The following is a 15,886-nucleotide window of genomic DNA, read 5'->3' as shown; positions in this document are numbered from 1 at the left end:
ATCAATAGACTCCTCCGGCCGCGCCGCCCCCCCCGGGAATGTTGGGCTTTTGCAAATATTCCTGCCCCGTGCGAGAGTGGCAGGAGTGGCCCTGGGGAGACACCTCCCCACGTCCCCCCGGGAAGGGGAGTGGGACCTTGAAGCACAGAATAGGGCAGTGGTGGGAGTTTTCCTCGCCCCATCCGTGCTCTCCCACGGGCGCTCCATGGCCTGGGGGTTGGGAAGATGCTCCCCTCAGGGAAAAAGAGCTTCCCCCCCAAAACCACAGCCCGGGGGCACGTCCTGCTCCAGGCACGGGCAGGGTGTTGGTTCCTCCGCACCCCACCTGTCCCCCCGCCCGGGCGTTTGAGTGACTCATGAAGCTCCAGGGTGCTGAGCGTGGAGAAGGGCTATTTCCGTGCTCCCACTGCAATCCCTGCTCCTCCGGCTGCGCTGTCAGGCACCTCAGCACCCCCGCCGGCTCTATTCTTAGCAGCTAATAGCTGAAATAATTCCTTTTGTCTCAGCGCTCTTGGCTCCTAAGGTTTGGAACTGAGTAAAAACCTGCGGCTCGGGGGAGCCTGAGCTGCTCCCGGGGCCTCTCCCAGCGCTGGGAAGAGCGGCCGGGGGCCCGGGAAGCGTTGCTGTTCCAACCAGGAAGGCTGAAGACAGCGACCAGAGCAGAGCTGCGGGCTGAGGATCCCAAACAACTTGAACCTGGCTCCGACACAGCTCTGCTTTGAAGCAGCTCCTGCGTTAATGTAGTGCCATCTCTTTGAAAAGGATCCCGGCTTCTCCAGCTGGAAGTTTCTTAGACTTCACAGGGTAAATTCCAGGATTCCAGGTTTTCAAAGGGAGGGCCAGGTTTTCACCTGCAGGCTCCCATTTCAGAGCCTGCTTTATTGCGTGGGCTGGCTTTGCAGTGAGAATGCAAACGCTTTATGCAAATACGACTCCCCAATGCCAACACATCCACGACAGCTCTTGGGAAACAAACCCACACCTCTGGCTTCGCAGGCTTTTGATCTCAGCACCAGCTGTTCCATCCAATTCCCTTGAACCACCCCCCAGACAGGACTCTGAACCCCCCACCCCGCTCCCTGTGCCATGTCAGCCCTGCACACCCCAGCAGACACACGGAATCAGCTTTAAAACTGTTTGAGAAGGGGTTTATTGCTATTTATCTGCCTGCAGCTCTTCCTCCTGCCGGCTGGGACCCCATGTGAGAGCAACAGCGTGTTCCAAGTGGAACAGGTTGCCCAGAGAAGCTGTGGCTGCCCCATCCCTGAAGTGTCCATGGCCAGGTTGGATGGGGCTTGGAGCAATCTGGGCTAATGGAAGGTGTCCCTTCCCATGGCAGGGGGTGAAATGAGATGATCTTTAAGGTCCCTTCCACCCTAAACCATTCCAGGATCCTGGGATTTTATGTGTATGCACTGGGCTGGCAGAGAAAAGGACTCGCTGGCCACACCTCTGGAATTCACTAACTGAATTTTTCTGGAAAACAATAAACCTTTTGGAAAAAAACTAAATGTTTGTTGTGACTCTGTAACTTTTCTCCTGTAGTCACAGTGGGAAAAACACTGTAAAATATCCCTTCCTGGACTCTGGTTGCTGCATTAGCAAATATTCCTATTTTGGAATTCCAAGTCTCCAGTTTCCTGGAAATCTGCATGTCCCGGTGGCTGTCAGGGTGGCACTAAAAGACCATGAATTCTCTGTTGTTCTGTATGCACATGTGAAAATAGAAGGAAGGCTTCAAACTTTTATTTCTGCTTTGCTTTGAAAACTGAAAGGAAGTGTCTCCTCAAAATAATTCCTTATCCATCTCCTCCCAAAGCCAGGCTGTTCCAGCAGCTTCTGCCTCACATGATGGTTATGTCTCACTAATTGACTCAGGGCCTTCTGGACAATAAGGACTATAATTAAGAGGTACAACTTGAATAAAATCTGGGAGCGAGGAACGCCCAAACCTCCCTATCAGCTTTGACCCTAATTCCACATACAACGTGGGTCAAATTATTTAACCTTTATTTTACTCAGCCTTCCCATATGCAAAATTTTATTAATTTTAATAAGGAAACATGAAAAACTTGCCAGTTTCCCTAAGGAACAACTAAAATTCCTTTATTTGTGGTCAATGCAGACAACTGTTAATTTAAGGGGTTTTTTTAAGGATGATTCTTTATGACAACGGTCAAAAGAAAAATTTAAAAATTACCCATCCTCTGACTGGTGAGGTTTAGGGGAAACAGTCCTGGCAGCTGGGCTACACGTTCCTGTTTCTGAAGGTATTCCCTGAGTGGAGCTGGTTGGGAATCCTGTGCCAAGACAGATTTTTGTTGGAAATGGTTGTTTCACTGAGGTGGTGAGTTGTTTGTAAGGCTGACAAATTAAAGGTCTTGAAAAAGAGCTCCCCCACATCAACACTTGAGAAACGGACTATTTTGCATTTTAAAGCAACTTTTAGGACTCTGGGTTGGTAAAGGGAAGGAACTTTTCCATTCCCCTGCCCACCTCTGCCTGATTCTTTGCTCCTTCCCTTTATCCCCAGCTGCTCCCCCGGGGATGTGCCAAGACATCCCTTCCGTGGGTGCCGAGGTCGGGGGGTTACAGATTTACAGCTGCCCAGACTTGCTACGTCTCGGGCAGGAATTTGTCTGGCATAATCGGGGCCTTTGGATTATTTATCTCAGCCTTTTAGTTAAACAGGAACATGCCCTGATTTTAACAATGTGTTTCCTGCAGTGGAGGAAGGTGTGGCCGATGGCATTTAAACCGAAAGCCGAGCCAAGGCTTCGCCAGCAGGAAGCTGGAAGTGCGGGCAGGACCACGAGGGTTTCCTTCGTCGTTAAAAAAGACCAAGGGCCTTCCTCAGTGGATGGCCGAGGTTATTTTATCACCCACAAGAGCAGAGCAGCAGTGATGTGCACGAGGGGGAGATGCCTGGAATGTCAGCCTCCATATGTTATTGCTATTAAGGTCATTGCAGCGTGACGGCGGAGAATCGCACGGGACACGCCGGAGAACTGAGGATGAACCTTTAGGTGCAGTTTGGCACAGAAGCAGTGCAAGCCCACACTTCCTGTGCTCACTGAGGAATTGCTCCCTGATCCCTTCATGGTGCTGAGGAAAACTGTCAGTGACAGCAGACTTTTGATGTCTGGGGGTTCCATCCTTCCCACTCTCCTCAAGACAAAATTTCCCCCCCACCAACATCCAGCCTGAACTGCTCCACTTATAAGTTGTGAAATCTTGTTCCAGTGTCTACACTATAAAAAGTTTTTAATTTTTTTAACCCATGGCCCAGCTGTGATCAGCTGTGAGCCCTTGTTTTGGAATGGATTCTTACACTGCCATTCACATGGAGATACTGATCTCTGCTTCCAACTTCCATTTACCAAGCTTGCTTTCTAGCCCAGGACTTTGTACCCTCATAGGCAGTTCTTACAAAACCAAAGCTCTGTTTCCTGCTTTTAGACTTTGGAGGGAAAAAAAAAAAAAAAAAAGGGCAAAAAGAACCCCAAAACCAGTATAAAATATGTACATGGGCTCAACTTAAAAAAGCAGCCTAAATTTCTACTATGGAATCATGGCCTCTATTTCTTTACAGAAAATGCCAAATTCTCACCAACAGCGTTAGAACATGACTTTAATTATTTTGGGCCTTATTACTCACTTCCAAGTGCTGAAGTTTTCCATTGTGCCAAGTCTTTTTAGTTACACACTTAGTTGTGCACAGGGCAGTGTGGCCTTGAGTCTTCTTGGGAGTCTGAGTGCCACCAGAAGGTACTTAACAGTCAGGTAAAAGTAGAAACATTCCAGGGCTGGTGATTTTCAAATGAAAGCAAACCATTAAATGCATGCCACCTTTCCCCTGAAAGCAACCAAAAAGAGATAATTTGAAATAAACCAAAGCTTCATTTTACCTTTTTAATATACCACACGACTGATAAAACTGCTGTGACCTAAAAGCACCAGTCAACTGTCCCATTCCTGAGGCTCCAAGTGCTTTATCTTGCTCATTCAGAGCTCCGTGGGGCTCACAGCTCCAGTGAGGTGGTCCCCATCTGCCCGCACAGAGCTGGAGCCGTGCAAACCAGGGGGGAAAACGGGGAATGTGGAAAATCCGCCCCGACCCTGCACGTTGGAGCTTCTGAGATAACTCAGGGGTAACTGAAACCAGCACAGGCAGCTTCCCATGGCAGCAAACACTGGCCTACTTCAGCGAGGGTGACTCATTTCAGGAGCCGGGTGCTCTCGCCGTCGTTAACCGAAGGAGTTAATCCTTGCAGCTTTGGCCACAAAGTGTATGTGCAAGGCTTGAACTCCCATGGGCTCGATTGCATAAGAAACCATGTATTGTGGCATTTAGTTGATCATGCACTACTTCTTCTGGTCACATGGAGGCTTGATTTCCCCTTGCATCAGCTCCAACAGACTTTTTATATTTTTTTGTACTGGTGTCTGGCTGTTCGGTTCACCAGGGTCATCCCCTTCACCCCTGTGCTGCTCTCCCAGGTCCCTGGCTCACAGGATCCCGTCCCATTTTCTGCAGAATCATATCTGAGAAACCAGGAGCTTGTAATTCTTCTCATTTGTGTCTGTGCGTAACAGGTGTCATTTTCAGTGTAGTACAGACAAATCCCAAAATAGCTCAGGCTCTTCAGACGCTGCGAAGGGAAAAAATAGTGGTTATTTCAGCTTTGGTTGTAGTGAAAAACCCAACGCTCGCAGCCGGCTCCGAAGTCGGAATTAAAATGGCAGATGTAGGTGTGGAACAGGGATCTCTCCCTGGATTCTGTGTTTTCCAATGGACTCGCTGCCCGGCTCTTTTGTGTACACAGGCCGACACATGAACTCCCTCACACGGTGCTGCCTCTCCATTAGCTCCTTTGATTCCCAGGAGCTGTACCTACCATGGATCCTCCTCCACACTTTTCCAGTTCTGAGGCTACAAACCGGGAGAGCTCTGCCCCCCCCGCCTGGAGCTGAGCCCGACTGGAGGCACCGGAGTTAATGTGAGGGATTTGGGGGGCAGAGACAAGGAGAGAGTGCTCAGCTGCAAGATGTTTCTTGCCTGGTGACGCCTGCTGTGCTGAAATACAGAGCTGCCTGTGGACTGTCTTTGTCGGGGATTATTGGATTCTGGTGACTCCAGGAACGCAGTTATTAGTTCCCCTGCCTACGCTGAGCGTTTTGAATCTGTGTGTGTGATAACACTTATTAATACCGCTCAGATTAAGAAGATCCTATAGCGCTGTGGCACTTTCAGTACCTTATCTCACACCATGCATCTGCCCAGCAGCTGAACCACGCTCAGATCGATGTCTTGTGGCCAGCAGAGCAGGGTCTTGTGGGGCCAGCAGTAGCCTCCTGCCCAGAAGACCTGTGTTTACTCACAGCAGCAGTTCCTTTTAAAGCTGCCTTGTGCTTCGGGGTATCTGCCTGCTGAGGATTTGCAGGACGTAGGCCTAAAATATTTTATTTTAGGAAGTCAAGTGATGGTTCCTGTCACCGAAACAGTTAATCAAAAAGCACTAACTCTCTACTGGAACGTGTGTGTGCGTGCGTGTGTGTGTGTGTGTTTTTGTTTTTTAGAGCCAAGAAGATTTGCTTTGGTTTTTTAAAGCAGAAACCACCACAAAGTTGGCTGTGGTTTCAGCTGCTCTCGCTCGAGATTTGTATTGCTGACTACCAATCCTAAAAGAGTTAACCTGGTAAGTATGACTCAGAAGCAGAGAAGGAGATGCGAGGCTGAGAGCCGTGGAGGCAGCACAGAAACAGAGGTGAGCAACAGAATAATTGCCAAAAAAAGGTGCAGAGTCCAGGAGCGACGCTCCCTCCGGTCTGCCTGGCCCTGGCACCGCTGGCACGGGCTCCCTGGAAAGCTGCAGTTCCGCTCTTATAACACAGGGAGCAGGCTGGAGAATTTAGAGCTGCGTCACAGAGCTCAGCGAGAGAGTGAGAGAGCAAGCTCCGTCGATAGGTCTACCAGCAACAGCCCTGCTGCAGCAAGAGGGGAGAGAGGCAGCAAGAGAGGCAGAGAGGGCTCCAGAAAGAGAAGTATCACCAACACCTCGGGCTGGGCTCCTGCCACCATCCACTGCCATTTAGACGTCGTACTTGGGCTCGGTTGGCGTAGGAGGCTTCGCCCATTGACGATGCTGGAGACCCGGCGCGCTTAATCCCGCGGGGAGGGAGAGTGGGCAGACACCGAAAGGGTTAACGGAAAGGAAATTTCTGGAACCTTCTATTCTGCGGCGCTCCACAGCGAGCGGAGGGCTGAGGACTGCGCAGATGGTGCACGGGCACAGCTCTTCGGTCCAGTTCGCCTCTCTCACGTACGTACCCTTTGATCAGGATGGGGCTGGAGCTGCAGCCACGGATTTTATTTGTTTGCAGGGCGTCCCTCTCCCCCGGCGTCCCTAAGTTCGGGTCCCGAAGTGCCTGTGTTATTATTTTGGCTGGGTAGGGTTGCTCTGTTCTGCGTCAGAGCTGTTTTCTCAATGGAACGATGGCACAGGTTGCACTAATGTCACTCCTGCCGGCATTGCTGTACTGCAGAGGAGGGTAGTAGTCGTGGGGGAGAGATGACAACTTTGCAAAGACTGCTGTTTGCCTGGTTTGTTTGGGCTTTTTATTCTCCCCCGTCTCCCTGAGGGCTGGCATGCTGGCGAGGGTTTGGTGGAGGGGTTAACAGGCGCCCTGCGATTCCCAGCTCGGAGGTTTGTCACTGCGTAGTTCGGAAAGTGGCAAACGGTGACGCAGTGATCATTGCAGGGCATGTCGTCCAGTTTTTAAAAGCACTGGGGGGGACAGGTAGACGGTGCCTTCCAGACGCTTCCACACCAGCTGAAAGGGGTTAAAGATGAGTCGAGACGGGAAGCGAGCATTTAGGGATTAAATGTCATCATTTTGGCGTTGGAAAGTTGTTTACCTTGCTCTCTCGGTGTCTCCATGCTGGCAGGCGGCCAGCTCACATGTGATAGTCTTCCCTGTACTGCTGCATCATTAACTAAGTGCCGGAGCCGGCTCCCCATTGGCCGGGGAGGGCTCTGGGCCCGGAGCCGCCGCGCCATTGGCGGAGGAGGTGATGGCAGGTGAAAAGCCCTCCCGGATTGGCCGAGGGCTGGGTGTCAAACCCCGACGCTGATTTCACTTGCTTCAAAGTACCGGCAGCTGCCCGTGCCCTGCCTGCTCCCTGCCCACTGCCTGTCCCCTGCCCGCTGCCCACTCTGCCTGCTCCCTGCCCACCACTGCCCGCTCTGCCTGCTCCCTGCTCACTGCCCGCTCCCTGCTCACTGTCCACTTTGCCTGCTCCCTGCTCACCACTGCCTGCTCCCTGCCTGCTGCTCCCTGCTTACCCCCTACTCGCTGCCCTCTGCCCACTGCTGCCTGCCTGCTGCTCTCTGCCCACTACGCACTCCCTGCCCACTGCCCACCACTGCCTACTCTCTGCTCCCTACCTGCTCCCTGCCTGCCGCTCACTCCCTTCTCCCTGCCCACCACTCCCTGCCCACTGCTCACTGCCCGCTCCCTGCCCACCTCATATCCCGGGATTCCAGGTGTCCCTCGGGCACGGGCAGACAGGAGCCGGTAACTCCTCGGGGTGGTGGGCGCCAGCCCTCACATCCAGGGGTGCTCCCTGAGGTGTCGTTCCGCCGTCCGGTCGCGATGATGACGTGTCAGAGCTGCAACCCACGGTGGAGGGGAAAGCGCTGGGCTTCAGGGCTTTTCTCCTTGCCTTCTTCTCCCTTATACGGTGGTTGAGTGTTAGCAGGACTGTAATGGCTTGGGGCAGGAATTGCACCTGGAAATTATGTCGTGGGAACAGTTAAAGAAGTGAAAACGACTCTTGCCCAAACTCGGCTTTCGTTTGCACAAGGGTGAGTTTGCCACAGGCTTGGTAACACCAGGGAGGGCCGAGGACTGCCCTCAGTGATGGGTCTGTAAAGGTTTGCAAAGGAAATGACAGTGTTAGAAATGAAGGACTGAAGGACTGGGAAGGACTGGGTAAGGATGAACGGGAGACTGAGGGCAGAGAGCAGCTCCAGAGAGAGGACGAGGAAATGAAGGGGAGAACATTTTTCTCTCTTAACCATTTACAACACTATTTTTTCACCTCTCTTCTTAAAGTGACCAGCAATGAAGATGGCAGCTCTGCCTGGAAGTGCTGAGGACACAACCAGCCTTGAGCTTGGTCCTTCTGGCCGAGGAAGTCTCCCGATTATGCAGTGGAGTGGTAACTTTGCTTTCTCATATGGCAGGGAACACTATTCCATAGCTTTTCATCATCCCGAGGCTTAAACAAGTTTAAGGATGTGATAGCATAAGCGTTTAATCTATATTACTCACTCGTTGACATCTCAAGCGTCAGGGCTGGTTGTTTAGCAACAACCGCTGGGCTTGGAACCGGCTCAGACACAGCGCGTCCGCCGTCTCCATCACTTCAGCTGTAGCCTGTCCCCTGCACGGTGCTCTGAGGGAAAGAGAGAAGGGCTCCACTTGCACCATACCCTCACCCCGACCGAGTTTTGGGGGTTTGGTGGCACAGGCCGCAGGCGCTGCGGTTTTCTCGTGGATTCCGTCCGTTTGCGCAGTTCCGCGGAGGGGAGGACGCCATTTCCAACGGCACTGCGGTGGTAGGAACGGGGAGGGAAGAACAGGACAGGCAGTACGTGCCACTCCCCACTTTTCTTCCCCTCTTTCCCATCTCCACCTTTCTTCCTTCCCCTCCTCTTCTGCCAGATTCCATAGGGAATTTCAGACTCTTGCTGCAGTCGTCACAACCCCTCCTGACTCACTGAGCCTTCGCTGGCTGTAGCTGGCTCCCTTGGAGCATCCTTGCCTCCTGCAGCGCCAGATCCGCAGAGCAGGGGAACAACAGGAATAGCAGCGACGACGGTGGTCCCTGCAGCGAGACAGACAGGCATAAATACACACACATGCAGGAACAGTCCGAGGCAGCTGTGGAGGGAATTCTGTACAGCCGGGAGCTGGACTAAGCCCCGATTGCTCGGTTGTGTGGAAGACGGGTGGGTTGAGTCTCTTTTCCTGAGCGTTGGCTGCATGGACAACTCTTTGTGGTTTTCCCGTCACAGTTGTGGGGTGGAGGACCCCGTAATTTGTAAAGCTAGTGCTGCTTCATGACATTTCTCAGTGCTTTAAAGGAGGTGCCAGGGGCAGCTGGTTCAGTGTTCAGTTGCAAGGATGTATCTGATTTAATTCCCTTTGCCACCATCTTTTTGCCACAATTAGTTTAACTGAGACTGAACACAGGGAAGGGTAAGGAGACACAGATAAACGAGGAGTTATTTCAATGTTAAACTTCAGCTGTAAATCTCATTACTCAGGAATTGAGGTTACTGTCAGCAGGTAAATCTGTGGGACTGGCAAGAAACAAGGCTAAGAAGGGGACATGGCATATTTCTGTAGGACAGCAGCGATTGTGTGCACAGGGGTGGCACCGTCACTGCGAGCTGTACGTGGTTTAACTGTTCCATAATCATTTTCTGCATATTGCCTCAAAAGGACTTGGGAAAGCTGTGATTTCTTCCTCCCTCTGACACTTGTGCGTGTGCCGTTGTGTAAAGCTGATTCATTTTTCCGAGTCTGGGTTTCCTTGCTCTGGGCAGTGGGGTTTGCTCCGTGTCTGGGCCCTGGTGCAGCACTGACGCAGCGTTCGTTAACGCGCCGGCCCTCGCTGACAAAACACACGCGATTTTCTCGGGCGTTCTGACCGTTCCAAGGGCCGCAAAATTCGGGCGAGGAAGTTCAGGATTGCAAATGCTCACGATATAAACCTAAAAGCATCACCACCCTATTCTTTGCTAGTGGAGGAAGGCTCTGTGAGTGACGAGACAGCCACGATCTCCCCCCTGCACTTGTTTTGCCGATGGTCATGTTACATCTGTGACGCAGACGAATTTTGCTGTTGGTTCCTGCCTGTGCTTTAGGGAGTCGGGCTGATGAGGGCACAAGCTTGAATATGGTTAGAAACATTAATTTAGTATTGCTGTTAGAGGTTCAAACCATACCTGAAGAGTCAGGGGTACTGGATCCACCTATTTCACAGCCCCAAATGGCGAAGGAATTCGGATGAACACAACAGCACCCCTGGCCATTTTGTTGCTCGCAGAGTAGACTCGGAGCCTGCAGCTCTGCTGCTGCTGCTGCTGCTGTTCATTTCCATGTTATACAAATACAGCGTTGGGCTCGGTGTCAGGAGCTTTCCTGATGCTGTGAGAAGCTTAAAGTCTACAAGCAAATGTTTTTCTTATTTGGGAAGATTAATTAAAATGACCAAATGCCAAGTATTCTACCCTTGCTCCTCTTACAAATCACATCCAGAAAATTCAGTGGTTCTGTGTATGTTTTTTAAAACTTAATCACGGTGTTTTCTTACAGTTTAATATGGGTGTGGCTGTGGGGGAGGGTAAGATTTAATTTGGTAAATATCTGTAATGCTGATGTTAATGGACAAGTACGTAGGCAAGAGATGGTTGTCCATATCCTCTATACATCTGCCTATAGATACAGACGGTCCCAAGCCCAGGTTGTGAAGATGCCCTCGTCACAAAAATGAGAAGGGACCACTCTGGCCCATTCTCACCCACCCAAACGTTTCAGTGCAAAGGCAGCAGCAGGAAAGGCCAAGTGGGAATCTCAATCTCACAAAATGGTTCCACCAGCACTCAGAGATGCCAGCGCCGTTTATACTGGCACGGCTCCGAGAGCGGCACAGCGAGCTGCCTGCTGCAAGGTCATTCCCCTGACTCATGGTCAGCAACCAGTTGGTTCAGGAACTCCCAATCCACTTTTCTTGCATCTGTGGCAGTGCTTGAATCCTGAACTTGAACGGGAGGCTTGATAATTAGCATTACTGCAGTAGTGGACTACTGAGTCCAAAACTGTAGCTCCAAAAAAAATCCCGTGTCTCTGAAGCATTTTAAAATCCATATCTGTAATTTGCTTCTAGTGCTAACTGCAAAAACTTTGCATTAGTTCCCTCATCCACCTTTCCTCCAAGACTTCAAAAACTTTGCACTAGTTCCCTCATCCCCTTTTCCCCCAAGACTTCCTCTGGACTGCTGGGAATCAGCAGTGGCGTGTGTTTAAGGAGATACACTCTGTTCCAGAAAAAAAAAAGTGTCTGTGTATATTTGCATTTCTGTGCTCGTTAGCAGGTGGACTCTGCAGGCTCTCTAAGTTCCCCAGTGTCTGTCAAGCCAGTGGTGTCTCTCTGGTGCTTTCAGGTTCAGGGGCCTCAGCTCAGGAGCTGTCTTGTCCCCTCCCAGCTTTCCACATTTTTCTCCAGTGTTCCTATTCCTCCACTGTTTGTCACTCGTATTTTCAGTGGACTCAGGACAACATCAGCCGTGGATATGCTTAGGGCTGGCTCTACTTGTCTCAGCTTCACAGGCAGCAGTGGAGTGGTTAATGCCTCTGAGCAAAATAACTTATTCAGTCCCCAAAGTTCAATTTGGGGGCACGTTAGCTGGCTCCTTTTGAACAGAGGGAGCAGAGCAGGCCAAGCAGGGACATGAGCAGACCCTTCCTGCTCCCAGTGTTGCCAACCCACCTCCCCAAGCCCCCAGCCCTGGGCGGCCTCCTTACAATCAGCCTTCGCCTTCTGCATCATTATTCCCTGGTTTCCAAAGGTAAAAACCTGGCTGCTAATCCTGATGCCAGTGACGACTCTGCGCCTACAGGGAGGCATATGTGATGGCTTGTCTGCTAAAAACTGAGCCAACACAGTGTGATTCAGCCCTCCAGCTTTCCAAGGAATAGAGCTATTTCTGAGTTGAGCACATCTCTTCAGCTCCCCACACAAACACTCATGGTGGTGCACAGAAGTCCAGCAGCAGCCACAGGGTTTGGATTTGGCTGTAGAGCTCAAATGTTTCTTAAATATTCTCAAACATAACAGTGATATTTCAGTGATAGAGTGCTGGAAATCCTGGGAACAGGTACAAACCAGCAGCTTGGGGGAGTCAGTAGGGTTTGGTCAATGCTTTTCTCTGGATGTTTTGCCAGGTCTTTCTACTGCAGATAGCGTTAAACTAAAGGCTTGTTTTCAAATATCTGGTTTAAAGGCAGGTTATACTTCAGTGAACATCTGGCAGTATTTGTCTCCTTATGCTCCTCACTGGGCACAGGACATTCTTTTGTTTCTTGAACAACACAAAAGAAAAATATGACTTCCCTTGACATTACCTAAAGGAGCTGGAATGGTGGCCTCGGGGGAACACCATGTTCCTGAACTGACTATACAAATCACAGCAATCATCTCCCTGTGACTGCTCTCAAGCCCTGCAATCAATACTTTATATTCTGAGGTGATGCTTAGGTACAGAAGTTCGGAATAGAAAATGGCTTTTCTGGTTTCAGCTCCTTAGGAGGATCGTTTCTTTGAGTGTAGTTAGTTTTGCAATGTGCTGCTCAGTCAAGCTGTGTAGGGCTAAATTTGATGAGTTTTCATGGCTGTACTTCCCTACTGCTCTTCCCTGACCTCAGCCATGTAAGGGCAATGTTTTTCTTCCCCTGTGTGAGTTTGCCCGGTTTTACCTCATTGTTCCTTGTGAAATCTGAAATCCTACCCAGGATCCAGAGGTTCAGCAGTTCCTGTACCCTCCAAACAGGCTGTGGGTTTCCCTAGGAAAGGTGGAGCAAAACTATGACTCCAGAAAAGTCCAAGCCATTTCAGATGAGCAGAGGGGAATCACGAGATTAGGAACTGTAGCACTAATATCTAAGCACAACCAGAATGATCACCATGCTAAAATTGCTCCCTCCAGTTCAGAACAGCTCTGGGACAAGCAATAGCAAATAAATATTACGTATAGTTCAGTCTGAACCAAAGGTCTGGGATTTAAAAACACAACAGGTCTTGTGAATAAATCCTCATTATTTTAGTGATGTTGCTCTGCTATGAGCCATCTCCAAGTTTCTCCAAAAGATCCGTAATCTAAAAATTGAAGGTCTCTTGCACTGTTTTTTAGCCTCTTTTTTAGACCCAAGCACCACAGAAAGTGTGGATCAGCAAGGCAGAACCATAAAATGAAGGCTGGTGTTGTCCATCACATCACCCAGAGTGCCTGGGTCAGTGTGTTCAATTATCTCACCCTCAAAATGAGGTTTGCTGCATCCAACCCCCCAATTCCTGTCTGTCAATGCCAACTGCCAGACGTGGCTCAGCATTGGAAAATCCTGGTTGGCACCAAACCCACGTTGGGAATGAGCTCTATCAACTCAGAGCAGCAAGAGTTAACCCCACACCAGTGGGCCTTCAGGGCTAAGCTGCACCTCTCAGACCTCATCACATCCAAATTTCAGCCATCACCGACACTCCCCCCCACCTGACCTGCCCAAAATTATCTGGAAAAGCCAACAAGCAAAGAAAAATCCTCACCCCAAAGCCATGAACCGTTTTAAAAAGAGGGATCAGAAGGGTGGGCAGCTTTCTGACAGTTCAGCACAGACAGATGCTGGTGAGTGCTCTGACAGATTCCCCTCAATAGGAATTGAAATTAGTGACTCAAACATCAAGCAGGTCTGACTGTCCTGTTGCTCAGAGTTAAATGGGACACAAGGCTCCACAGGCTTTTACCCCCAGCATGTCCCAGTCCAGTGTTCAGCTTGCCTTGGGGTTTTGGAGGGGTTTGCAGACCCAAAGTGTCTGGCTTTTAAATCTATTTATACTACAGTTGTAAGGCTGCAATAGTAGGACTAAAGGAATAGGCTATGTTCAACTCATGATTGTAACGCAGAGCTTTTACTGTGGTCCTAATTAAGGAAAAATAATCTCCATTATGCTTTAAACTCACAACAGAAGTACATGTTTTTGCTGCCCATAACAGCAGCAGCGTCTCCAGAGGAATTTCTAGTCACAAGCATCACAGCCTTTCCTCAGCCCAGCTCAGTGCTGGGGACCCACAGGGAGTTACACACTTAGGTCTGGCTCAGACTGCAAGTTAAGGCACATCTGTCCATACCTGACCCACGCAGCAGCAACACAGTACCAGACCTGCACAACAAACAGATGCAGTTACACGCTCCCCCAGGCTCAGGAAGCTTTTTTGAAACCTCAGAACTCCACTCATTTCAATTCCCCTTACAGGTCACCACTTGTACTGTCACACCCCTCTGTCCTGCACCTGGCCTTGGGCTGACTCATTCCTTCACTGGGAGGATGATGCATCAAGCTCAGACTTTCTCCATGTGAAACAGGAATATTTCTCTCCAGGGGAGACCAGAGTCTGATGAACCGCAAGTTTCACCCCGTGATTTGAAAAAGGGAGGAAAAAAATTTATGGTGCACACGGGGTCATGCAGAGACTGGTTCTGCTCACTGTAAAAGACCAGAAATGCCTTTATCTAAAAGGTGTAGGTTGTGAAAAATCGAGTCAGTGACATCCAGGCTTGCCTTGTTCCTGCAGAATAAAGGTCTTAGGCTAGAAAAGAAGTTCCTTTTCATGGGGAAGGCAGGGATTCCCTTTCTGCCTTTGTGTCCTATAGATGTGTAAAACAGTGTGAAATCCATGAAAGGCTTTGAGATGCTCCTCTGAAAAGAACAGCCCTGCTACCAAAACATCTGAAAAGGAGGGAAAACCCAGAGTCATAGTATTGTACTTTTCCTACTGTTATTAATTGAAAACCCCAGACCACTTTGACAAAGTCAACTGACAGTACTGGCTTGTCTCCACACGTGTGTCCAAATGTACAACACATCCAGCAAATGTCTGAGACAAGTCCTGGTTTATTTTCTTCCCTGTGAGGGTGGGGAGGCCCTGGCACAGGTCGCCCAGAGAAGCTGTGGCTGCCCCATCCCTGGAAGTGTCCAAGGCCAGGTTGGACAGGGTTTGGAGGAACCTGGGCTAGTGGAAGGTGTCCCTGCCCGTGGCAGGGGGTGGGATGAGATGAGCCTTAAAGTCTCTTCCAACCAAAGCATCCTGTGATTCCATTTCCCTGCACATGCACATATTCCCAGTCAGGTGCTGCGTATCACAGCATCCTGAACTGCTCTTTTTCTCCTCCTCTCTGCCTGCTGCCTGCCCAAACATGCTGTTAGCTTTGGAAGGAGAATATACACAGATGTACCCTTTCCAAAATGTGTACCTGCACCTTGGCAAAATGGGCTGACACCTTCTGGGGAGCTCGTTAAGGCAACAGGAGAAACTTCAGGTAGCCTGGAGGAAAGCCAGTAGCATCTTAATTATGCTGAACTGAAACCTGGTTTTATCAGAACTGTAAATAATAAATGAGCTATTGGTCTTTAACTGCTGCATGGTATTTCTGGAAAGGTTAGTCTCCTTTGGAGAGGGGAAGGTGGGCATAGGTGTTCAGTCCCTGTAAGTCTCATAATTTGACAGAAGCTCCTGTTTTCAGCAGCACAGAACTAAGTGACATTTCCTCCAACTATTTTTGAAAACCCTGGTAAAGATTTCTTTTTAATGCTTACTACTGAGACTGGATAAAAACCAAAGCAAACCTCACTTTGAACCTGTTTCTCAAAGATGCTGCAGTGATTGTGTGATCTGTGCTGCAACCTTTCAGCAGCAGCAACTCTTGGTCCAGCTTTTCAGGAGTAAACCTCACCTGATAATAGAGGGTGCCTCATAAATAACTGTGCCAGCACGACAGACACTGGGGAGGGAACCTGCTTTCCACTTGTCTTTCACCCTGCTGCCCCAGATAATGGATTTAGAAACTACAGCAAATATCCAGACACAGTAATCTAGTACAGCTCTTTCCCCTTCCTCCATCCCTCTTTCTTGGAAGGACATCTCCTTTCCCCGAGCCTTTCCTCTGCTGCCTGTGAGTGTGCATTAGGATGGAGGCAGCAGAGCAGATTTTTTGGATGTGGTTACAAAATTAATCCAAGGTGTTGCCAAGACCCCAGGGC

General features: G+C 49.9%; 1 protein-coding gene and 2 long non-coding RNA genes across 4 annotated transcripts in view; 1 reads left to right on the top strand and 2 right to left on the bottom strand.

The window, feature by feature from the left end:
* Positions 1 to 1,360: 1,360 nt before the first annotated feature.
* LOC116798403 (membrane cofactor protein-like) overlaps positions 1,361 to 15,886 on the bottom strand; it is a 30,639-nt gene continuing 16,113 nt past the window's right edge. The window contains exon 11 of the mRNA XM_032710820.1: positions 1,361 to 4,652. Coding sequence (XP_032566711.1) covers positions 4,646 to 4,652 — 7 coding nt within the window. The 3' untranslated portion in view covers positions 1,361 to 4,645. The remainder of the gene's footprint in view (positions 4,653 to 15,886) is intronic.
* LOC116798406 lies at positions 5,703 to 13,339 on the bottom strand. The gene is made up of 3 exons (XR_004360889.1): positions 8,338 to 13,339; positions 7,528 to 7,792; positions 5,703 to 6,834 (listed from the first exon to the last, which is right to left on the bottom strand). It is a non-coding gene; the product is annotated as an uncharacterized LOC116798406 (long non-coding RNA).
* LOC116798405 lies at positions 5,906 to 14,283 on the top strand. Of its 2 annotated transcripts, none has more exons than XR_004360887.1 (3): positions 5,906 to 6,323; positions 8,119 to 9,017; positions 9,817 to 14,283. It is a non-coding gene; the product is annotated as an uncharacterized LOC116798405 (long non-coding RNA). The 2 variants fall into 2 exon arrangements; XR_004360888.1 differs by having other exon boundaries at positions 5,910 to 6,323; positions 8,119 to 8,224; positions 8,731 to 14,283.

Source organism: Chiroxiphia lanceolata, chromosome 25, assembly GCF_009829145.1.
Source record: "Chiroxiphia lanceolata isolate bChiLan1 chromosome 25, bChiLan1.pri, whole genome shotgun sequence".
NCBI classification, from domain to species: domain Eukaryota; kingdom Metazoa; phylum Chordata; class Aves; order Passeriformes; family Pipridae; genus Chiroxiphia; species Chiroxiphia lanceolata.
The sequence above is the reverse complement of the archived record's forward strand: the minus strand, read 5'-3'. Positions and strand labels throughout refer to the sequence as shown.